This window comes from Helianthus annuus, chromosome 2 (genome assembly GCF_002127325.2).
Source record: "Helianthus annuus cultivar XRQ/B chromosome 2, HanXRQr2.0-SUNRISE, whole genome shotgun sequence".
NCBI classification, from domain to species: domain Eukaryota; kingdom Viridiplantae; phylum Streptophyta; class Magnoliopsida; order Asterales; family Asteraceae; genus Helianthus; species Helianthus annuus.
In genome coordinates, this window is record NC_035434.2 from 14,484,762 (window position 1) to 14,509,282 (window position 24,521).

Genomic DNA, 24,521 nt, shown 5'->3' on the forward strand with positions numbered 1-24,521 from the left:
TTGATTTAAATGGAATATTTAGTTTCCATAATTTTCTGGTTAGTTAGTTATCCTAATAAAATAATCCATAATTAAAATAATACTCAAATTACACAATTGCCCTTTTAGTTAAAATCCTTCAATGCCACATGTCGCGTTCTTATTGCTTCCTAGACTTTCTAGGAAAAACACACTTTCCGCAGGAACCTTACTCTATATGTATATATATATATATATATGTATATATATGTGTGTGTATATATATATTGAGTTTGATAGTGGTTTTTCAATTTTTGGATGGTAAAAATAGTAAGAAACGAAAGGTAAATAGGAAAAAAATGAAAGAATTATTATTTTTTTTAAATAGCCGTTGGTCAACGACTATGCCTAACGGCTAGCCAAACGGTCATCAACATCTAGTCATGCATTGCTAGTCACGTCACCTCAGACCAGCGCCCCACACCAAGCAATATTGCCACGCCAAGCAGGCAACGCTGACCAAAACGGCAACCTTGGGTGGAGCAGCCGACATTAAACCCACCAGTCTCAGAGCATTCACATCCATTCCATCATATTTTCACCCTAAATTACACTAAAAACACTACATTTTCTCTCATTTTTTTCAATTAGATAATATTCTTTTGTACCTTTATCATTACTTTTTCTCTCTCCTCCACTCATAACCACTTTCAAAATATATTATCCACTTTCAAAATATATTATAAAATTATAGAAAGTGAACAGTGTCCTCCTAAATATAGATATAAATAATAACATTTTCTCTCTACTCCGCTCATAACCACTTTTTATACTATAAAAATTTCCAAACATAATTTGATGGCTCACATCTCATATAAAAAGTGGTGCGACATGAACTCTTGAAGCGAGTAATAACACCCCCCCATAAGCCGGAAAGCCACCACCACCGTAAGATGCCACCGTCAAACACCGAAACGCCTGCAACTATCGATCTCATCGGCGAAGACCTTCTTCACAACATTGTCGCTAGACTTCCGGCAACCTCTTTCGCCTCCGCCGCTTGCGTCAGCCGCTCCTGGAACCTCGTTTGCGAACGCGTCCTTTCTCGTCCGAAGCTCGCCTCCGCATGTTCCTTCAATCGTTCTTACCAGGTTACTTTATTCAAACCCTAACTTTTACATTTATCATAAATTACACTCGAAATCGTGTTGTTATACATTTTTATGCCCTAACTATGATTAGGCTGCTGTAGAAGAAGTGTTGGATAAAGTACTATCGGAGCCGATTCGTCCTCATTTTGCGATTGTTTCTATTGGTGGTTCATACGAATCGAACAACATCGATTCTGATGACGACTTGGAAATTCTGGAAGAGGCTCTTGAACTCGTATGTTATGTTTTTCTCATTCTTTAGGGTGTCTAGTTGGCACATGCCCAACCAATCATATTCTTTCTTTCACTTGCCCCTCTCACAAACACATTTTTTCTCTCTCTCCTCTCTCCTCACTACACTCACATAACTCACACTCATCCATTTTTTCTCATTTTTCCTCACAAACATCTTCACATCCTCTCTCCTCCACCTCACACCCTCTCTCCTCCACATCACTTTCTCTCTCCCTAAAAACACTTAAATAGTGCCTTATTGGAGCTCTCTCCCTAAAAACACTTAAATAGTGCCTTATTGGAGATGCTCTTATGTAGTTCCAACCGAATACGGTCATGTTGTGTTACAGCATCCACAATAAAGGAATATATTGGTGTTTTTAGGGAGAGAGAAAGTGACGTGAAGGAGAGAGGGTAGCATTCACATCCAATCCACTAAAAATATACATACATTCCACTAAAAAACAACTCCTATATCAATATATTTCCACTAAAAACAAATACTTTTTCTCTCTCCTTTTCAATATATATTACATTTTCTCTCTCCTCCACTCACAACCACTTTCAATACATATTAAAAAAGTATAGGGGGTGAACAGTGTCCCCTCAAATATACAGATGAACAGTAACATTTTCTCTCTCCTCCACTCACAACCACTTTTTATACTTCTTGTATTTTAAAAACTCCCTACACAGATTTTGGTGGTTTGGATGAGAATGCTCTGAGGTGGAGGAGAGAGGGTGTGAAGATGTTGGTGAGGAAAAACGAGAAAAAATGGATGGGTGTGAGTGTAGAGAGGAGAGAGAGAAAAAATGTGTTTGTGAGAGGGGCAAGTGAGAGAAATGCTCTCATTGGTTGGGCAGGTGCCACATTAGCACCAAAAAATACCACATAAAAACACCTCTATTGGTGATGCTCTTACACTAATCCATATCAACAATCAATTTTCTTTGTAATGTATAAGGGGTAATCATGTAGATGTTTTCTTTAAGAAAAAAAAAAAACTATAGCAATACCATACTGAAATTAAAGAGAATAAAATGCTTGCTTTTATATGCAACATAAAAAAAAAATATTAAGGTATGAAAAAGTTATGGCCGTTTAAAAAACATAGGGGACATTGGTTAAAATGTCTACGATATGTTTTAAACGATTGTAGCATGGTAAGTTGGTAACTCTTAAAGTTATATAAAAGAGTTAACTTTCGTTTTGCTCCCTGTGGTTTTGTCATTTTAACGGTTTTGCTCCAATAGTTTAAAAATAGCCATTTTCCTCCCTGGTCTTTCGAGTTTGTCACTAGTGTGCTCCCTGGCTCTAACTCAGTTAAACCGTTCAATTAAAAGTAGGGGTATTTTGGTAGTTTACTCCCTGGCTGTAACTCAATTAAAACGTTTAGTTAAAAGTCGCGGTAGTCGTGGTCGGCAGGTGGTAGTTGCAGGTGGTGGTGGATGGTTGTGGCTGGTAGAAAGAGTGGTTGGAAAGATGGGGGATCATAAAACAATTACTTATATACATGTAAATAAAAAAGTTATAGGTTTATTTAGGTGAAAAGACTTACATGCCCTTGCTTTTATCTATAAAATTACCAAAATACCCTTCTAGTTAATGGGTTTTTTTGGATGGAGTTAGAGGCGGGGAGCAAAATGACGATAAGTTAGAAAAATCAGGGAGGAAAGTGGCTATTTTTAAACAATTGGGGCAAAACCGTTAAAATGACCAAATCACAGGGAGCAAAATGGAAGTTAACTCTATGTAAAAATTACTTTTTTGTCCTCTTTTCTTATAAATATTATAATATAGTATAGATATGTATAATGTAGGCAGTTTACAGTTAGCATGCATAGTTAGTTAAAGTTGTTAGCTTTGACTGTTGAGTGTTAGTTATAGTTTGTTACACTTCTCTGTATGTAGTGATATTGATGGAATAGTAAGTTGCATTATTTTACTAATATCACGAATGACTTGCAGATTACTGCAGCACTAGGCTCCAACGTTCAAGTCATTACTAATCGTCCCAGTGGAATAATTGGAAGGGATGTATTTTCTAATGAATTCAAAGAGGTTTTGTATTCTCTCTTGCTTTGATTGCTAATTTACGCCTTGTTGTTCTTTGGTGTTAAGAAGTTAATGAATCAAATAATCTGCAGGTTGAGTTGGGTTTCGGTGAGGAGAATGATTCAATATTGTTGATTGTTGGATTCCTACCAGGGCTGAAAGTCACAACAATCCCACTTAGAAAGAAATATGACGTAATACATGTATATTTTTTTATTTATACATTGCTTTAGTTGTTTTTTTTTAATATTTATTCTTTATAAGTTTGTGTATTCATGCATCAGGAGCAAGAAACTTTCATGATTGACGAATTTGTAACAGACATCAGGGAGTTCTCAACTTCGGTTTCAGGGTGTAACTCTCCTGCTGCGATAATAATGTTCGGTGTAAGTCTTTCATCCTGTTACTTGTGCATAGGGCTGCAAACGAACCAAACAAACACGAACAAGACCTTGTTCGTGTTTGTTTGTTAAGAAATATATGTGTTCACGAACACTTATCGAACGAGATTCTATGTTTGTGTTCGTTTGTTAAGGAAATGAACTTGTTCGTGTTCGTTTGTTAATTTTAGACAACGGACGAAAACGAACGTTGACGAACACAAATGAGCACAAAACAATGTTCATGAACACAAATAGAAATAGACGAACACAAACAATCGTTCATAAACAGAATATATAGTACACCGACGCTTATTAGATATTTAATTTGTCGGAATTTTGAAGTATTTAAATAAATACAAAAGTTAAAACACTGATGAACTGTCGAACACAAACGAACACGTTACCGAACGAACACGACCTCTGTTCATGTTTGTTCATTTAACTAAACGAACCAAATTTATTGTTCGTGTTCGTTTGTTTAATAAACGAACGAACACAAACAAACTTCCCGCCGAGCAGTTCACGAACTGTTCGCCAAACGTTTGGTTCGTTTGCAGCCTACTTGTGCATATGGAAATCTTGCTTGTTTATTTTTTTTTTTTGAAAATATTGTATTCTTGTTGCATTATTGATGCTCATCAGAGTTTGTTTACAGGACGAGTTTCATGGAAGCATGATGACTGTTATGGAAAAGATGGGTTAGTGTTGCTTCAGAACAAATTTGCTTTGTTATCCTGCCTTAAATTTATGTATTTGTCTACATTATTGTAGATTATGCCATGTCACCAGAAACCGTCATTGTTGGTGATACTTTATCTCAGTTCCGATGTACCAATAAAGCTCAAGGTGGTATTTCTGTTGCTGTTGCCTTGGTATTTGCGGTGGATAGGAATAAACCTCCTGGTAACATCAAAATCTTCACTCATGGATACATATTTTATGTTTGAGTGAATTTCAAGGATTGTCCTTTATCTTTATACCCATTTTCAGGCGCTGTCCTTTATGTTCAAAATTGACGAGTTTTGTCCTTTATGTTTTCATATCATACACGTTTTGTCCTTTAAGCCTAACCTAGTTAGTTTTTTTAGTTAAATTTGGTCATGTGCTTTGCACATGAGGGCATTTTTGTCAATTTAAAGGTAAGTTCTACGGCAGATTTATAGCTCAAAGCTTATACAACCTTTGAATTGACAAATGACAAAAATGCCCTCATGTGCAAAGCACATGACCATATTTAACTGAAAAAACTAACTGGGTTAGGCCTAAAGGATAAAACGTGTATGATATGAAAACATAAAGGACAAAACTCGTCAATTTTGAACATAAAGGACAGCGCCTGAAAATGGATATAAAGATAAAGGACAATTCTTGAAATTTACTCTTTATGTTTTTATCATATTATTGTTTTTTCTTATTTTCCTTTCTCTATTGATCTGATACATTCTTTTTGTGTTTTATTTTCATGTTGATATTTGAGTCTATACTTTGGTAATATATTTTGAGCAGGTATAGGAGAAACTCAATTTCATGCTATATTATCAAGTGGATTGTCGCCAGTAGGCCCCACGTACAAGGCAACATCTGTTATCGAGAAAGATGATTATGAGACTTGGATTGCTGCAAGAAGAGAAGGGTCAGATGAGAATATTGATGGTGAAACTATTTTGAATCGAGTTTATGACGAAGTATGTATGCTACTCAGTGAATTTCAAGGATTGCCCTTTATATTTATACCCATTTTCAGGCGCTGTCCTTTATGTTCAAAATTGACGAGTTTTGTCCTTTATGTTTTCATATCATACACGTTTTGTCCTTTAGGCCTAACCCAGTTAGTTTTTTCAGTTAAATTTGGTCATGTGCTTTGCACATGAGGGCATTTTTGTCAATTCAAAGGTTGCAGAAGCTTTGAGCTGTAAATCTGTTGTTGAACTTACCTTTGAATTGACCAAAATGCCCTCATGTGCAAAGCATATGACCAAATTTAACTGAAAAAACTTACTGGGTTAGGCCTAAAGGACAAAACGTGTATGATATGAAAACATAAAGGACAAAACTTGTCAATTTTGAACATAAAGGACAGCGCCTGAAAATGGGTATAAAGATAAAGGATAATCCTTGAAATTCACTCTACTCTTTATCTTTAGTTAATACTCAAGCTACTTCATTATAACTAATATTTTAGGGACAATTTCATATAAATCCTTGTAGCAATTTGCCTTCTCTTTTCGCCAAAGTTTCTGCCTTCTAATTGTTCATTTATCATGGCAGATAGGAGATCGAATTCGGGATCGTCAACTCTGCATAGGGGTAACGAAAAAAAGAAAATGCTCCATTAATCAAGAAAAGGTTGGATGTATGACGTCTCTTGCACTCCATGGAGTTTGTGGGTAAGATACTACCTTGTATCTTGTATTATAAACTAGTATTAAGCCCCTGCGTTGCAGCGATTGTCATAAAACTGTATTAAGTAGTAGCAATACTATACCATTGTCAGCGACCACCAACACCGGAAAAGCTTGTAAAAACAAAATAAATAAAAACGGGAAAAAAATAACACCGAGCGAAAAACAGACGTAAAATCTTTGAATCACGCACGCTCGTTGCTGAGAAATTAAACCGAAACGTAAAACATAGAAAAAAACAACTAAGTCCATCCAGGACCCGCGTGTTGGACGAACTTGTTAAACGTAAAAAAATAGATGTGACGCGACGGCCTATTCAAAGGGGAAAAAAATATACGAAAAAATGTTGAACCACACACGCACGTTGCAGTGCGTTAACTCATAAAATTTAGAACGAAACGAAAAACTTGGAAAAGATGAAAAGTATGGTGGACCAAAATTGAAAATAAAAAAGAGTTGGGATTAAATTGCAAAAGATGAAAGACTTTGGGTTAAAAGTAAAAAAATAAAGGGTCTAAATTGCAAAATTGAAGTTATTTATTAATTTTAGATAAAGATAAGGATAAAAATAAGTGATATCTATATATTGGTTATTAATTAATATTAATATTAAAAGAAATTTATTAAACAAATATAAATAAAATTTATGAGGTTGAAGAAGAGAATGGCATGTGACATTATTTGGAGTCTTTTATTATAAGTTAGATTTATAATATCGTCTTTTTCTTTGAGGAATTAAATATATCCCTCTAAAATAATTCGATATTAATAATAATAATAATAATAATCAGATTATCTCTGATTTGAAAACCCAAAAGTTGGATAATTTGTTTTTAAAATTGATTCCCAAACGCCCCCTTAGAGGTGGTGGGTTGGGGACGGGTCAAAATAGGCATTTTTGGTATAATTTGGGTTGTGACCCGAAACACTACTTGTTATTTTATTTTTGTAAATAACCAGTAAATTTCCCCGCGCGATCTGGCGGGTCCAAATGTAAAGTAACTCGGATTTGTACAATAAGACTTGAATCGTTTCTGAACAAAAGTTACGTCAAAACGTATAGATAAACTGAAGATGTACATAAAAATAAGCACATAAACGTATTATATATGGCCCGACTTATTTGCGAAAGAAATTTACGTCAAACGTTAACCTGAACTTATACCGACACGTACATAAAAGTAAGTAAAAAATCATGTTTTTTTTAAGTTAAAAATGGTACCGCCCGTTGCGTTGGTGCCGAAACATAAAGTAAGGCGAATTTGTAAAGTCTAATGAAAACATAGTATATTTGACCCGACTTGTTGTAAAATAAAATTTATGCCAAAATGTAGATAAACTGAAAACGTACAAAAAAAGCAAAAAAACATATTATATATGAGCCTACCCATTTTCAAAGAAACGTAATCAACTTAAATTTATCCCGACACGTACATAAATATAAACACGTAAGAAATGATTATAAAGTTTTTAGAAAGTTGAAGGGTTGTAAGTGCAAATACTAAATGTTAAAGGGTAAATGCTAAAATAAACAAAAACTTACTAAGGGAGGACGGGTTACCGTGCGGGTTGCCTTGTCCGGCTTCCAAGCCGTGCCAGCACACCGTCGCTACCCTAGCGGGCTGACTTGGCCAGCGGAGAAAGCCGCGTGAGATGTGTTGATTTCGATGATTTTGACCGTTGTGCAACGGTCATGTGTTTAAAAAAAGCTATTTTTAAATACTATATATATATATATAGGGTTAGGTTAACGTATAATATCCCTAATCGTACAATATGTACGCGCTCATCTCAGCCGTCAGATCTTCATCCCACATTGAAATCGCATGTTGGTTTTTCGTAACAATTTCGCATGTTTTTTTAACATGCGAATTCATCAAAATTAACACATGCGAAATTGTTACAAAAAACCAACATGCGATTTCATCAAAATTATCACATGCGAAATTGTTACAAAAACCAACATGCGATTTCATCAAAATTATCACATGCGATTTCATCCATGCTATTTTATAACATGCGATTTCACATCGCGTACAAAACGTACGTTAAGGGATATTGTATAGTACACTTTCTCTCTCTCTCTCTCTCTCTCTCTATATATATATATATATATATATATATATATATATATATAGGGTGGAGTTATTGTAAAAAAGACCAAAAGTGTGAGAAAGGTAAGAAATAATCTCAACCATTAGATCTAAATTAATTGAAAAGGGTAAGATTGTAAATTAATTAACAAATTCAAATATGGTAATCCTTGATTTAAGGATTTGGAGAGAGAAAAACCTGGATTTTAGGAATTATAACCGTCCATAAATATAACACCATTCAGATCATGTTCATACATGGTGTTTTAAATATAACACAATTCAGAAAATATAACACCATTCAGCACAAAAAATAACACCATTCAGTACAAAAATAACACCATTCAGCAGTAAATAAAAAAAAAACACCATTCAGTACAAAGAATATAACACCATTCAGTACAAAAATAACACCATTCAGCAAACAAAATAACACCATTCAATAAACAAAATAACACCATTCAGAAAAAAATAACACCATTCAGAAAAATAAAATAAACACCGTTACTGAAAAGAAAAAACTAACACCATTCAGTACAAAAATAACACCATTCATCAGTAAAATAAAAATAAAAAAACTATTCAGTACAAAGAATGTAACACCATTCAGTACAAAAAAACACCATTCAGCAAACAAAATAACACCATTCAGTAAACAAAATAACACCATTCAGAAAATAAAATAAAACACCTCTGTATCATCTTCTTCACTTCCGGCACCACCACCGCTGCCGATCCAGCACCACCACAACCGCCGCCGCTCGAACCACCACCACCGCCGCTGCCGCTCGCATCCGTCATCCGAATCAACCGCTTCCGCGAAGTCAACCGCTTCCGACACCGATTGATGTTTAATCTTCCGCGAAGTCAACCGCTTCCGACACCGGCTTCCGACACCACTGCATCTCTAACGATCGTCTTTGAGATTGATGTTTAACAACCGCGAAGTCAACTGCTTCTGATACCGGCTTCCGACACCACTGCATCTCTAACGATCGTCTTCAATAACCGCTTCCGACACCGGCTTCCGATTGATGTTTAATCTTCCGATTCGTGGTGGTCTTGGAGTTGATAATGGAGAGAGAAATTCTGAACGTATGATAGAGAGAGATCTGGAGATAGAGAGAGAAATTGTAGGGATTTTGATTTAGAATATGGGGATAAAAAGACACAATTGCCCCTAGATATTTCAATTCAGTCCAAATTAATAAAAATATTTTACAATTTGGTCCCTATTATCTCAACCATTAGATCAAAGATCTAATGGCTGAGATTCTTTCTTACCTTTCTCACACTTTAGGCTTTTTTTACAGGATCCTCTACCTATATATATATATATATATATATATAGGATAATGCTTGGTAAAAAACCCCATTTTTTTAAGAAACTTAGCAAACTATATTTGTGGCTAGCATGTTGCCACGTTGATCTGATCTCATGAGTTTAACTTTTACATGAAGGTTATATTAGTAATTTTCTTTAACCCCTAAGAATTATGAGATGACCTCTTCATTAATTGCCCATCAGATCGTACATTCACAATCCCCCATATTTCTTTTTCATATTTCCCTTTTATCTCTTCTACATCTCTCATCAGAGAATCATCAATCTTCATATTTACACCACAGTAGCAAGCATCTCCATTAATATCAATGGAGACAAATCCACCAACCTCTGAATTAATGTCGCCGGTCCGTAGTTTCCCAAACCGGTTCTTTTGCAGCGACTTCCAAAACGATGAAGAATTTAATGCTCCAGGTTTGTCCATATATAGTTTACTAACTGTTCTAGAAGATCTGTTTTTCTTTTTTGTCTTTTACAACTTTTTAATCTAATAATCCAACCTATTATGCATGACCATGTTCACGTGTTGTATTCGAAGCATCTGCATACACTTATATGCATGTTGATTGTTCTCGGTCATCTGAAGCCCCTGTTAGATCCCCGGATGTTTTGGTATCCAACAATTTCATGAAAAACGCGGTTATTGATGACCAGGATATGGATATTGATGAAGGTTTGTTTTTTCTTACACTTTTCTTGTTTTATTTCTTCACTAGATATGTCATCTTTCAAACATTTTCTATAATGTTCACATGTAGCATCCCAAGATTCCCAGATGGAAGCCATGACTGTTGCTGTTTCTGGATCATCTCATGGTCCTTCTATGTTTGCTGAATCACCACGCGGCCAGTTAGACGGTTGTACAATGGACAATGGGATCCCACTTTATTTTCATATCACACATTTTATAACTTGTATTGTCATGCCATTTTATTGCAGATTCATAACTTTTTCCGTTTTATGGTACAGGTCCTTCGAATCCATACTTTGTTTTTGATACCCCCCAGGGAACCCGTTACTGGATTCCTAATGTTGCTGATAAGTTCATACCGGTGTGTGGCAAAACTTATCCAACCTTTCAGGATGTTCTTTCCATGTATGAACTTTATGCGCTCGAAGCAGGTTTTTCTGTTAAAAAAGGTCAAACTAAAGTCTGGAATGGAATTCCCACACACAAGTATCTCCGATGCTCAAAATATGGAAAACCCCAACCAAAGCGGACTTTTGACACCCTAGATGAATCTTCTGTTAAGCACCGGAGGACCACCTTCTCATGGTGTGACTGTAAGGCAAGCATACTAGTATCGATATCGAACGATTCATACACAGTCCTGACTTTCAATGATATTCATAATCATGAACTTGTTGAGAGTTACAACCGTGATCTTAGTAAGATATCACGGAAACTGTCATTCTCCACGAAACAATTCATTCATAACATGAGTCTAAACCGCATCGGACCAATGAGGTCTTATAGATGCCTTGTAGCTTTAAAAGGAGGGCATCACAATGTCAATGGGACACCGGTCGATTTTAAAAACTTTAGCCACCAGCTGCGAATTTTTATTGGTGAACGCGACGCACAAGTTTTCCTTGAACGCTTGCGTGAGCGTTATGACAACCTACCCAACTTCTTTTTTGATTACACCGTATCAAACGGAAAGTTGTCCTCTGTATTCTGGGCTGATGAGATTTCAAAGCTTAACTACAAAGCTTTTGGCGATGTCCTAGCGTTTGATGCAACTTACAGCACAAACAGGTTAGCCCCCCTCCCCTCTAACATATGTTAGGCCTGATCCCCAAGTATCCAATTTTAACCCCAAAAAAGTTGTTCATATTGTTAACATCAAATCAATTTTTTTGTTCATTCACGGGTGTGGATCATCATTTCCAATGTGTTACATTTGGAGCTGGTTTGATATCAACCGAGTCAATTGAATCTTACGTGTGGTTGCTTAAGGCTTTCTTGAAGGCACACGGTACTCAACCAACTCTCATGCTGAGTGATCAAGACCCATCCATGCTACAAGCTGTTCCTATGGTCTTTACAGAATCACGTCACCGTCTATGCATGTGGCATATAATGAAAAAACTACCCTCCAAGGTATACATAAGTTTGTTAACCTTTAACATGTGTTATCCAACATAACACTTTTTTACATGTCTTCTCAAACTGTTTTAATCTAACTCGTGTTATAACTATTAAAATTTTCAGATCTCAGCCGACGTGCTCGATAACACTGATCTTCGGTCCTGCATTCATCGGTTGGTTTGGAATGTTTATATCAAACCTGAAACGTTTGAGTCCCGCTGGAATGACCTCCTACAAACATTTGGGCTTCAAGAGCACAGCTGGTTGAACGACATGTACAACATGAGACATCTCTGGGTTCCAGCCTACTTTAGAGAACTGCCCATGTGTTGCTTGATGAAGACCACCTCCCGCTGCGAAAGCTCTAACGCTGCCTTCAAGGTTAACTCAACAAGCGCAAACACCCTTGTACAATTTATGATGTGCTTTGAAAATAGGGTAGACAGCCAACGATATCGTCAACGTGTTTCGGAGTTCAAAACCTCTTCTACCATGTTCACTGGCAATACTGAGTTAGCGATAGAACAACACGCGTTCGCCATTTACACAAACGCTGTTTTCGCCCAAGTTCAAAAAGAAATAATTAAAGGGAAGTTTTTATGCTACATCACAAACCAAAGCGAGACGAGCGATTGCAGTCTTCTGATAGACGTCACTCATTTGGATAAAAGGAACAACATCACAAACGTCTATCAGGTAACACATGTTAGGCACTTACATTATTCCACATACTCTAACATATTTTGCATCTAAAGGGCTTTTCCTTTTTTTGTCTATGTTCAAATCAGGTTACGTATAACAATGTTGATCAATCGGCCAATTGCTCATGCAGGAATTTCACACGTATCAGGTATCTGTGTCGCCATGTCTTTTGTGTCTATCGCTTGAAAAATGTTGAAAGGATTCCACCACAATACATAAACGACAGGTGGCGCCGAGATACCCTCCCCAAACATGTTTTTTCAATTTCCAGTCGATACGGAGTCAACCCACACGCACCGTCCATTATGCGGAATGAAATCCTCGACCTCGTTACTGAATGCGTAGATGTTGCTAGAACCGATGAGGATGCGTTGGCAAAATTGGTTGACCAACTCAGGGATTTCAAGATCAATATTCTTTCCAGGCAACCGTTGTCAACAACTGAAAATGAATCAAATGAGTCTCAAATGGAAGAAATAGTTGGGCAGCCAATCAACATTTCAGTCGAAGTTGCTAATCCAGAAGTTGCACGCAATAAAGGATGTGGTACTCATACTCGCATTTCTGGGCCCGGTGAGAAGGCCAAAGCAAAACCACCAAAACGTCCAAACCAGCTTCGCTTATGCAAGCGTTGTGGTCTGTATGTCGACGACCACGACTCACGCAACTGCCTTAAGGTGGCTGCAATGAAAGCAGCAAAGGCAGCTGCTGAACAACTAAGGCAGACCGCCACTGGCGACTGATCATCTGATTAAAATCTTTTTATGTAGTACTATGTAATGGGAGACTCTTCATTTTGGCCTTCTTACGCACATGTAACAGTCTTTTGTCATCATCCTGCTATTCTCTGTTACGTGTGTAAGAAGGTGTAACTATTTTCGTCCCAATAATCATAAGTAGGATTGCAAGAAACTCTATGGCCTTTGGCCACTTTTGTCATATTAGGCCCGAAGGTCATTCGTGGACCGCTGTGGTATATTAAGCGGAAGCAGTTTATCTTAACATTATCTGCATTTTGATATCTGTTTTTCTGTGTTTTATTTTTTTACCGATGGCGAAATAAAAAAAAAACATGCATATCACATGTTAATTCCCCATAATGATTTGCTCTTTTTAACTTCAAAGGATCAAAACAATCTTTTGTTAACCACACAGCTGGAGTAAAAAAAACAGCTTGGATCAAAAAAAAAAAATTAAATAAAACAGATGCATAACACATGTTACTTCCCCATAATGATTTGCTCTTTTTTAACTTCAAAGGATCAAAACAATCTTTGTTAACCACACATCTGGAATAAAAAAAACAGCTTGGGTCTGTGAACTTCAAAGCATCAAAACAATCTTTGCTAACCACTCAATCTGGAACAAAAACACTTGCTTAACACATGTTAGTTTACGTAATGGTTTGGGTCTTTAATCTTGAAAGTTTCAAAACACTATGTGTTAACCACATAACAAACAACATATATAAAAACACTTGGTTAACACATGTTAGTTTACGTAATGGTTTGGGTCTTTAACCTGGAAAGTTTCAAAACACTATGTGTTAACCACATAACAAACAACATGTATATTAAACCACGTCAGGTTATAGAAGTAGACTTCAAGCAACTTAAACAAACATTCTACTACTAGGTTACATAAAAAGAAAAAAAAAAACATAATAAAACACCAACAAGACGACATTCGTATGTCGTTTTGTTTCAACATAAGGTCATCAGGTTAACACATTTTCAACCACTTTCACCATACTAACTACCCATGGGTATCCTCCACTAGTAACAAGCTTTTAATCATGGTGTGGGGAATTCCTCATCATGAAAGTACACTGGAGACGGGCTGCGCTCACCCTCCCATGGGTCATGGTAACACCAGGACTGGATTGTTTCCGGTGAGTATGGACACAACGGGCAGCCACACATTTCATGGTCTGGATCCGTCAGCAACCTAACCAACTCATCTGGTAGCCCCTTCAACTTTTCATCATCTGGAACAACGTGCTGCCTTCGGCCTGGTTGATCTCGCGACACACCAGATACATCAGTGACGTTTTTGGTTCCGCTTTCTGAAGCATCCTCACTTGAAGTTACTCCAGTTTTCCGGTCCTCTCCATTTTGGTGAGACCCTTTTCTTTCGTTAACCTCCCTGCACCGGCCCTCACATGCTTCTTTCCCCTTTTGTTTGAGCTTCTCCATGCTTGGTTGGCTAGCCGTATCCTTACCTTCACACGGGTCCATCTCATTAAAAGACTTTTGGGACATCTTACACCTTATGGTTAACTGAATTGGTGAAGTAGGATGGTGAAGTATTACAGAATATTAATTTGCTTCTTCCCTCCAATACTTATAGAGGAGTTCCCTGTCTACATTTCATATAGTCTTTGTGACTTGACCTTTTTGATGTGACCTTGGTTTTAAAATGCGCGCATAATGCGTGATGCGCCCGATGCGCTAATGAGAGCGCATCGCAACAGCTGACGCGATGCGTTTACGTGATGCGATAATATTGCGCGCAATTCGCATAATGCGCTCATCGCATAATGCGCTCTGATGCGCGCAACATTGTTTTTTATGCTTTTTTCCAGATTTTATGAACTGTGTTCGGTTTTTTCCATAATTAACATCTTAGTATGCTTGATTTGAACCAAAAAACACAACTCTTACCTTCTAATTACGTCAGTTGTTTTACTTTAAGTATGTTTTTATAAGTTTTTATGTATAAATAATTTTTAACTATTTTTTTTATAAAGAACGCATCACATACGTGATGCGCTCGCATCACGCATCACGCATCGCACATCAGATTTTTGGACTAAACGCATCGGAGCGCATCACGCAATTTAAAACCAAGGATGTGACCAAAAGGTGATAAAAAAGCAAATATTCCTTTTTCCCAATAAAGTTGCTTTTATAGACCCCAACCCACATGCTTGTACTATTCTGCCAACAACTTTCCCCAATTCCCCATATTTGTACTACCTATTTAGAAAGCCTGTTCCCCTTGGAAGGAGCGTTTTTTTTTGTTTTTCTTTAATGTTACAAAACAATTTCTAATATAACATTATAAACTATGTCAATAAACTTGGTTAATACTACTCTACGCCATTTAACAACACATCAATATTTTTCAGAGTTTAGAATTACCAACTAACTAAACATCATATTCAATATATATAGTTTATCCCCAAAAAGACATCCTGACGATGCCATACCCAACAAAACACCTACCCCGCATTACGTTGGAAGCAAAATCCCCAAATCCATCAAAGTTCATTACATGGTTCCCAAAAAACATATCCGGCGAAATTAAGGCATAATTGTTCTGCAGTAACATGTGTTAGCCACCATAACATGTGTTACTCTATTCGGCAATCTTCCTTGATTTTGGGCAGCAGCACATTCACCTCCGAACATAATATGTGCGCCGCATACCTCTTTCTCAACTTTCTCACCTCCGCCATCTTCCTCGCCCCACTCGTGCTGAACCCACAGTTAAAACTTTGGTTTTTCCCCATATAGCACTCCATGTGCCGCATCAAGAAGACCCCACAATCAGTTGTGTTTGCGGTTGTCGCCCAAGGAACCGGCATACGCTGGATGTTGCAGTACTCTATGTCATCGGCTCGTGGATTCCCAACCTCCCGCAGATATTGCACAAACATATCTTTCTGCATACGCATACACAAGACATAGTTAGTAATTCTAAAAAAAAAAAAAAACAGTCTTGCCAGTGTTATCACACTTATTTTTAAATCAATTTTCAGTTTTGTAACTTACAATCTTATACGCTGTGTCCTTGTGTAGGTAGTAGACACTATCTTCTATCAACTGACCTTGACGGGCTTTGTCATTATCAATGACATAAATCCCGGGGTCGCGTAACTCAAACACTAGCAAGTAAAAGTGTTTGTGCTCCAATATAGGGAAGAAAACAATGTCTTGATTTCGGAAATCAGGAACGTAATCAACTCTGTTGACCGCACCCTTTATCCCAAGCCGAAACTTGTGCATCCGCGCCTCTACCCCGCCTTCGTCAGTTGTGAGCATCCATGGAAACTTCAAGCATAACAGAGAAATTAATAAGGTCAATAATCTGTAATTTATATATACATGGCACTTACCACAACTTTAGTCCCAAAGAATTGCCTACTGTAAGCCTCCCGTGATTTTCTTTTCTCCTGGAAGTTCAGCACCTCCGCCCAACAGTCAATAATGCCATCCGAGACCTCATTGCCAACATTTAAACTCTTGAACATAGACCGAGACGCTTGTACATGGGTAGGGCTTCTAAACAGCAACTCCCTGGTGTCAGGTGTACAAATCATAAATTAAATTTGCATACGTTAACATATGTAATTTATTGTTTTACTAATATTTCGTACGGTTACGCCCCTACTTACACAGACATGTGTATCGGACTATCTACATCAGCCACCGACGAACAACCCTGTTCCCTCCTGCGTTTAAATAAAAAAAAAAACAATTATCCAGTGTTGTACTGTTGTTTATCGTTTACCCTATTCCTATAAAACAATAAACCACGTTTGCAATTCTACTTACATGTTTGCCTCCATTGCCCGCTTCCTACGACAAAACCCACTTAAAAGGTGCATTGGGCTTTCATCGGCGTGTATGTAGTCCCACAGATTTGTCTCCTTCTTTGTAATTGGCTGGCCCATGTCAACAGTCCTTATATAGTAAGGTGATCTGTTTGGCTCCGCTGCCACCTTCTCTCGGAAGGGGAGTTTCCTTTTTTGTGCCCCCAACTCAGCCAACATGCGCACACGGTTTGCAAGCGGAATATTGTCCTCCACCTCATACATATCACCACCACAAGATCCCAGCCCAGTTTGACCTTTGTGGATTGCAATGGCCGGGTCATAGGAGCTAACTGGGTCTACCATTATAACCATGCTCAAGTCTGCGGTAGCCTCCCATCGCCTAACACATAAAAAATAAATAGCTGATGTAACGCGTAAACAATTACAACACATTTGATGCGATAAATGAAGGTGTTTTAGCTCACCAAAAGGTTCGGTTTCTGTCCGAGGGATGTCATCCATCTTCCCACTTGTGCAACCTGCACATTTAATGCAAATAAGTATATTATACATGACTCATACTAACCCATCCATACTAACTTGGCTTAATGCTATATCTTACCAATTTCGTGCGACACGTCCACTTGACCCCCAATTTGTGTCATCCCAAGGCTCCAATTCGGGCCATCTAAATTTCGTTCATCAAAAACGGGCTCGGGCCCGTTATCTGTATGCACACCTAACATGTGTTAACTCACTAAATGATAGACGGGGGAAACCATTTTAACACATGTTGGAGCATGAAAGTCCTTACCGTCATTCTCTGCAGAAGGGACCTCTTCAGCCGCTTTCCCTTTTCCATCGACATCATGTGCCCTCTCACTACCGTCGCCCGAAACTATGGAATCAACCACCGCGCTACTGCACCCTTGCATGTTTAGAATAGTCGCACGCATCCCATCATGCTCAATCTTACCTTCTGCAGCTGCATAACACAATGCTGTTACAAAGCATGCACAACTTACTACCAGGAAAACATTAAATACTTACTGTTTAAAACACGGTCAGTCTCATCAACAGCCCCATTGTCTTCGCCATCCGGAACCCCCTGTTCGTCCTTATCATCAACAGCCCCGTCCGCAGCTGAAAAAACGATGCCACCACTCTCTTCCTTTCTTCCATCTGACGGTGCGTTCTTAACTTCACTCTCGATTTTAGGATCTGCACTTGCATAAACATTTTTCGAGATATCACATAGCTAAGCCTTGCTAAACAAAAAAAAAACGGTTTCCGAAGCTTACCTTCCTTCCCACTCTGTTCATCATGTTTACTATCCTTGGCCTCCATCTCGACCATTTTGTCCATCTCTTGATCACAAACAAACCTTGCTTCGTAAATCTCATCCTTTTTGACGTCATCCGCTTTAAGATTGGTGTTCTGTTCATCATTGGGCTTCGCAGCCACTTTATTGTCTGTATCCACTCTACGCTCAGCACGTGTAACAAACTGCGTGTCCAGACCCCGGTAATCTGTGCACACAAGATGACCTACGTTAAAGAAAACAAAGTAACAAAGCACACTTTTAGAGTCAGTCATTATTAAAGGGGTACGAGAACTACCATGTGCACCGTGCACTTCGGCTGCTTTAATACGCAGTATTGCACGCATTAAACCCAGCGGTTTATGCACTTCTTCGGCATCATTTTCATCCACCCCTCCTGCGCCTTTATTTTTTTCGTCCCCACCAACACTACAGTCCCCGCGACTTGAATTACCAGCATCATGAACACTCTTATCACCTTCCCCGACTTCATTTGTATTTTGCCCAAGTTCACTAAACCTCAGTTCTCTCTCTTCCAACTGCTTCTTAGTCTTGATTAACCCTATAACATCACCTGAACATTAAATGCGTTTAAGTAACGTACCCATATTAGACGGTACTACAGGTTAACAGGCTAACACATGTTATACATTACCTGACTCGTCACCACCATCCGTTTTTTCACGGAGAATCTTTATTTTCGACTTCTGGCAATTCGGGGTCACAAAGCTAGCTTTTGTTTCCGAAGCATCCTTCAACAGATTCAGACGGGGATATCTCCTTACCCGCGCCGACATAACTGCTTCCAGCTCTCCGGTACACTCGTTTCCATCAGCAAATACGCATGATTCCTTCGCACCATCTGCTGCAACCACAAGGGAAGGTTATACTATATGATAATTAACACCTTGACGTGTGTTAAGGACTGTCATATCATTCCATAACATACAGTTAAGTAAAGGTACTTAAACTCCTTTTCGGTGTAAACGTATTCTTAAAAAGGGTATAACATGTAACAAACTACCTCTTTCTTTGCCACTTTCCGTGCCTTGTCCACCAATCTGCATACTTCTCTTTCTCCTTTTTGGCGTCACAAACATTTCTTCTGTTTCCCTAACATGCTTTAAGTTCTCAAGTCTTGCTGATCTCCGCACCTCAACCGACTTTCCACCATCTTCAATCTGTTCATCATAGTCTTCAACACCATCATTTGCGAATGATTGCACTTGAACATCAGCTGCACATTCAAAAAAAAAAAAAATAAATATTGTCAATAATTACAGGTTGAAGCATCGGCCAAATGTGTTTCAGTGATACAATTAATAATGATAACCAACACAAAATGTATAACATTTAACACGTGGTTCCGTGTTCATTTCATATACATCGTTAGCCCACCTTCTTGGTCATCGAAGTCTATCGCTGAAGATCCTACTGCTTTCAGCCTACTTTTACTGATTTTTTTGTTTTGCCGGATAAGCGACTTCCTGTACAAGCTCACTATTGGTGACCCATCCGAAAAATCATCATCGATGCCATCCCCTACGAAAACGTTCCCACAACGATCAATGGATTTCAAAAAAATTTAACTAAATAACACAGACAATAACAGGGCCCGACAATAACATTTACTAACCAGCGTTCTCTCCTTCATTGATGTGATTCTTTTCATCACTTCTCAAATCTTCCAAGACCGAATTGATCTTGTGTGACGCTAAATCTACCGCATCATCGTGATCCTCCCTTTCACTATCTTTCTTCTCAAACAAACTATCAAACGTTGACTTCAAATCTTGTACTTCTTCGTCTTCATGGCTCTCCACCAATAGCGAATCTAACATACCCTCAATTTTGACTTTGTTCTTCTTTGTCACGTATATTAACTGTCGTAATATCGTCAACCTCTCCTGTGGAGTATAGTTTTTAACATTTTTTTTTTTGCACACTATGAACATATACTAATTGCAAAAAACACATGTTAGAGCATCTAACTTTACCTCTTTAGTTGCCCATTGTTCCACGTTATAGTTTCTGGGACGTGTTAATCCTTTAAACCGTCCTGTTCCAAACCCACCCGCAAGGATTTCAAGCCTTTCTCTCTCTCTCAATCTTTTGAAGTTCCAAAAGGCTAAAGGACACACCGCACTGTCTACCTCCATACCCGTGCACTCAACGCTATCAACGTACAACAACTACAAGAAACAACGATACGTTCAGCAAGGGAATAAATCAACTATTCTAACACATGTTAATTATCTAAGTTATTTAAAGTTGCTTACCATCAGAATCGCTAGAGGACCAACAAAGAAACTCTGTGGGTCCAGCCGATTCCATGTATCCTTGCAAGTTCTCAGCTTTTCCACAACAAAGTCACACCAGTCTATTGTTGCAAAGTCCATCTCTTCATCCAGATACTCCAATATTTCTTCCCGTAAACAACTTTGTTTATGACAATCCACCAGCACTGCCACAAAACACATTATGAAATCCATCCTGAAATCGAAACTGTCTTCGCCATCGGAATCATCAATCATTTTCACCATCTTTGTCGGCGGCACCATTGCCCCCGGGTATCTCGCCCTCCATTCCGTAATGGCATCACTGACCATCGGCAGCTTACCAATAGAACTAAACTTTTGTCCACCAGTCGGAATCCCTAACAACTTGTGGATCACTTTCCTATTCACCTTGATATCACCGGCAGGCGTACATATCAACATTTTATCTGGATTGAAATTGTCCACAACAAAATAACCTAACTTCGCCGGCAAACCATCAACGCTGAAAGTTAGCATTCGTACAAAGCCCATTTCCCTGACTGCGTCACGTTGTTGTTCTGTCAATGCCCGTACACACTTATAAAACTGCAACGGTGCAGATCTTGTCCTTATGCCTGGAAATTCATCCTTTTTTGCGCGCTTCCGGGCTTTCTGAACCTTTTCCGGTTTCTTACGTTCTACCTTAGCTTTCCCTGCTCTACCTTTCCCTTTTTCATCAGAACCCTTGTTCTTTTTGGTCTTCAACGCTCCGCCCTTCGATGAAGCCGTCACGTCTGACCAACATTTTTATATGAAACAACAACATTACAAACAATTAGTCTAACTGGCAACATCCAATGATAAAATGTAAGAACTTTGCATTCATAACATCCAAATTTCTTAAGGGCTTAAAAATTAACTAACCACGGTTTTTTCGCATCACATTGCCATAATTAACATCGGCGCTGTTTACTTCACCTGTTGATTATCAAATGTTAGTCCGTTTTCAGGGTCAAGCACAACTAACACATGTTAACAGAAGCCAAGTATGTAACTAACCACGTTTTCTTTTATTTCCACTCCTGGAAATATCCCCGACATTGCTTTTCTTCCCTACAGTTTTCAAACATGTTAATGAGATTTATCTGGATACGCAACTAGCCTCTATTGCAACAAAAAGGAACTTACCCATCTGCTTTTTGTTATGCCCCTGTCTGCTTACACCACAACCTTTCATTTAGCACCGATACATTCGTAAGTTAGACGATTATCTGCAACAATACTTTATACAAATTATAAAAAATATTACTACTTAATCGTTACCTTTTTCCTGTCTCTTCCCATGGCTTGTTGACACAATATCGGCATCATCATACACTGTAAGGCATCAAACACAATTTAGTTACGCCCAATTTCATACCCAACACACTATCAACATACAGATCACCTTTGAACTATGTAAAGTGTTTAGTAACATAAAAATTCTAACCTAGCTCCCGTTGCGTTGGACCAAAGTCAGCTCGTTGTTTGGAAGGACCGGGCTTGGGTTCCTCCGATAAAATCACAACGCTAGGGCTACCAGAACTTTTTTGCCCTAAATTGTGTTTCGAAGTCCTACATATTTAAAAATAAAACAAACTCAGGTTGCCTTTTTCCAATAATCGGTTGAAGAAAACCTACTTCGACATGACGGATAACAACAAACTAACCTTTTGTTTGAAGTCTGAATCTTCCGTAAACGTTTCAGCTTCAACGACGACGACAATATTATGAACGACTTCCTCATCGGCTTCTATGTTAGGGTTTGTGGGTAGTAGCTTTTCAATGCTTCTTATCAATTGTAAAGAAGAAAACCTTTTGAATTGAGAAAGGATTAAGGACGAGAGAGAAATATGAACAGGAATGGAGAAATGAGTAAAATGGAAAAGAAGAGAGATTTTTGAATTTGGTTAAACCTCTTTGATTAGATTGCTACTGCATGGCAGTCGTTCCTGTCTTCCCAATGCTTTTGGATACCGAAAATGCCCTTCGATGGTACAAGTTGGCAGTGTTTTCTATTTCTTTTTATTTTTATTAACACAAAATAATCATGGCCCTTGATCAACTTAGATGTAAGCTAATCAATGGTTCAGAAAGGGTTTCCATAGTTTTCTCAAAAAGAAGGGGTTTACTATATAACCAAGCCCTATATATATATATATATATATATATATATATATATATATATATATATATATATATATATATATATATATATATATATATATATATATAACACTCTCAAAATCCTTCATTACCAAAACCCCCAAAAATCTCTACAATGGATTCACATAAAAAATCTGAAGGTGCCGATTCGAGGAACCGGTTCGAGCAAACGCGGTGCCGGTTCTAGCCGCGGTGCTCCTTTTGGTGGTGAAGGGGTAGGACACAAACGGAAACTAGCGGAAAAATGGGGTTGGCCGACGAGCCATTTACCGGATTTCTTGGATGTTAATTTTTAAAATTTGTCGTTTTTATTTTCATTTTAATGAAGTTTATTTTTTATGTTAACATTTGACATTATTTAAATTAAAAAAAAAAAGTTTGTGGCTAGGGTAGGCGCCGCCACCACTTACTAATAAATGCTTATGTCGTGATTATTTAGGCTTTAACTGTATATCATCTTCATGCAGGAATTATCAGGAGTATTTTGTTGTTCATGACATCGGCATCAAAACTGGTGATACATTTCGGTTTAACTTCTCAAATACTAACACCGCTCTATCTTCTGCCGCTGCTGTCTCCAGCCATCTGAGGTCTTTGAATCAAGGGAGCAATAACACCACTGGCGGTGATAAGCGGGAGGTGTTTGGCGGTCTTATATTCACTTCTCCTGATGCGTCATTCTTTGGCCAACCAGACGTTAACAGCTCGCCGTTTCTAGACAACTTCCCCGGTGTTGCATTTGGGGGGACATTTTGTAGCAGGGTGATTGGACGTAGTGTTTTAACCCCGTACATTAAAGAATTTCAAGAACCGAAGGCGGTGGGATGTTGCGTGCACGCGTACTGTGCTGTCTATTTAGTCATGTCCTACACTATGGTTTGATTAGAGATTTTCTAAGAATCCGTGAAATTAGTTAAAGTGGTTTTGTGTTGGGATTGGGACGGATAGAAAGGACAAACCTTTTGGTAGCGATCGTTTCACGGAATGGAATGGAATCTTGATGGATTTGAAATGTTGATTTCATTTCTTATTTTGTTGGTTTCAACAAAAAAAAAAATGAATTGGAATTGAATCAAAACATAAGTGTCAACTTGTAGTTTCTTCATAGTAAATGTTAAGAAATTCGTAAGGTAAACTAAATTACCAAATTGGTCTAAATAATCTGGCCTATTAATTTGGCTGGAGCAAATTGGCAACCCCAAAGGTCAATTTGTTCGTATGGCAGGCGGTTCTCAGGAAAATTCCCATGTTGGAAGCTTTGACGACCAGAGGTAAGATGTTCCCTTCGGTATCTTGCCAAGTTTGCAGTTTGTCGACTGGGTCCGTTAACCACATCCTGACCATTGCATGTTGGCAATGTTAGTTTGGTGGGAGATACATGCTAGGGAGCTTCTTGAAAGCTTGAATGGGTAAGGGGTGTCGAAACAGAGGAAAAAAATTGTATGGGGGGGGGGGTGCATTCCTCTTAACATGTGGTGGCGTTGATAGCTGAAGGACAAAAGGGTACATGCACTAATCGGTCTTTGTCCCGATTGCTGAGTGTTATGTGCCTTATGTCCAAGGCTTGATGCAAAACTACTACCGAGCCGGGGGTCTCACTGGAAGCATCCTCTCTATTCCTTCGGGGTAGAGGTAAGGCTGTCTACATCTTACCCTCCTCAGACCCTGCCTTTGCTTTGCTATTTGTGGGATTTCCTGAGTATGATGATGATGATGATGATGATGATGTTGAATCTGGCAATGCAGAAACGATAAAGCATTTAGAGTGGCTACTTCAGTTA

At 38.3% G+C, this 24,521-nt stretch overlaps 1 protein-coding gene across 2 annotated transcripts; it reads left to right on the forward strand.

The window, feature by feature from the left end:
- The first annotated feature begins 855 nt into the window (after positions 1–855).
- On the forward strand, positions 856–23,752 carry LOC110898946 (F-box/LRR-repeat protein At5g63520). Of its 2 annotated transcripts, XM_035979420.1 has the most exons (10): positions 856–1,109; positions 1,201–1,344; positions 3,313–3,405; positions 3,492–3,593; positions 3,684–3,785; positions 4,438–4,480; positions 4,554–4,685; positions 5,289–5,467; positions 6,051–6,169; positions 23,208–23,752. In XM_035979420.1, the coding sequence occupies exons 1-10, from the start codon at positions 912–914 to the stop codon at positions 23,620–23,622; spliced, it is 1,527 nt and encodes a 508-aa protein (XP_035835313.1). In that variant the 5' UTR covers positions 856–911; the 3' UTR covers positions 23,623–23,752. The 2 variants fall into 2 exon arrangements, with proteins under 2 accessions (XP_035835313.1, XP_035835315.1); XM_035979422.1 differs by lacking the exons at positions 856–1,109; positions 1,201–1,344; positions 3,313–3,405; ... (4 more) ...; positions 5,289–5,467; positions 6,051–6,169 and adding exons at positions 9,814–10,036; positions 10,161–10,295; positions 10,381–10,479; ... (1 more) ...; positions 11,838–12,410; positions 12,503–12,564.
- The last annotated feature ends 769 nt before the right edge of the window (positions 23,753–24,521 follow it).

Coding starts and splice junctions, on each gene's coding strand:
- LOC110898946 (XM_035979420.1), top strand. CDS start 912: ATGCCACCGTCAAACACCGAAACGCCTGCAACTATCGATCTCATCGGC. Junction 1,345..3,312: donor TGGAAGAGGCTCTTGAACTC/GTATGTTATGTT, acceptor AATGACTTGCAG/ATTACTGCAGCACTAGGCTC. Junction 3,594..3,683: donor CACTTAGAAAGAAATATGAC/GTAATACATGTA, acceptor TTCATGCATCAG/GAGCAAGAAACTTTCATGAT.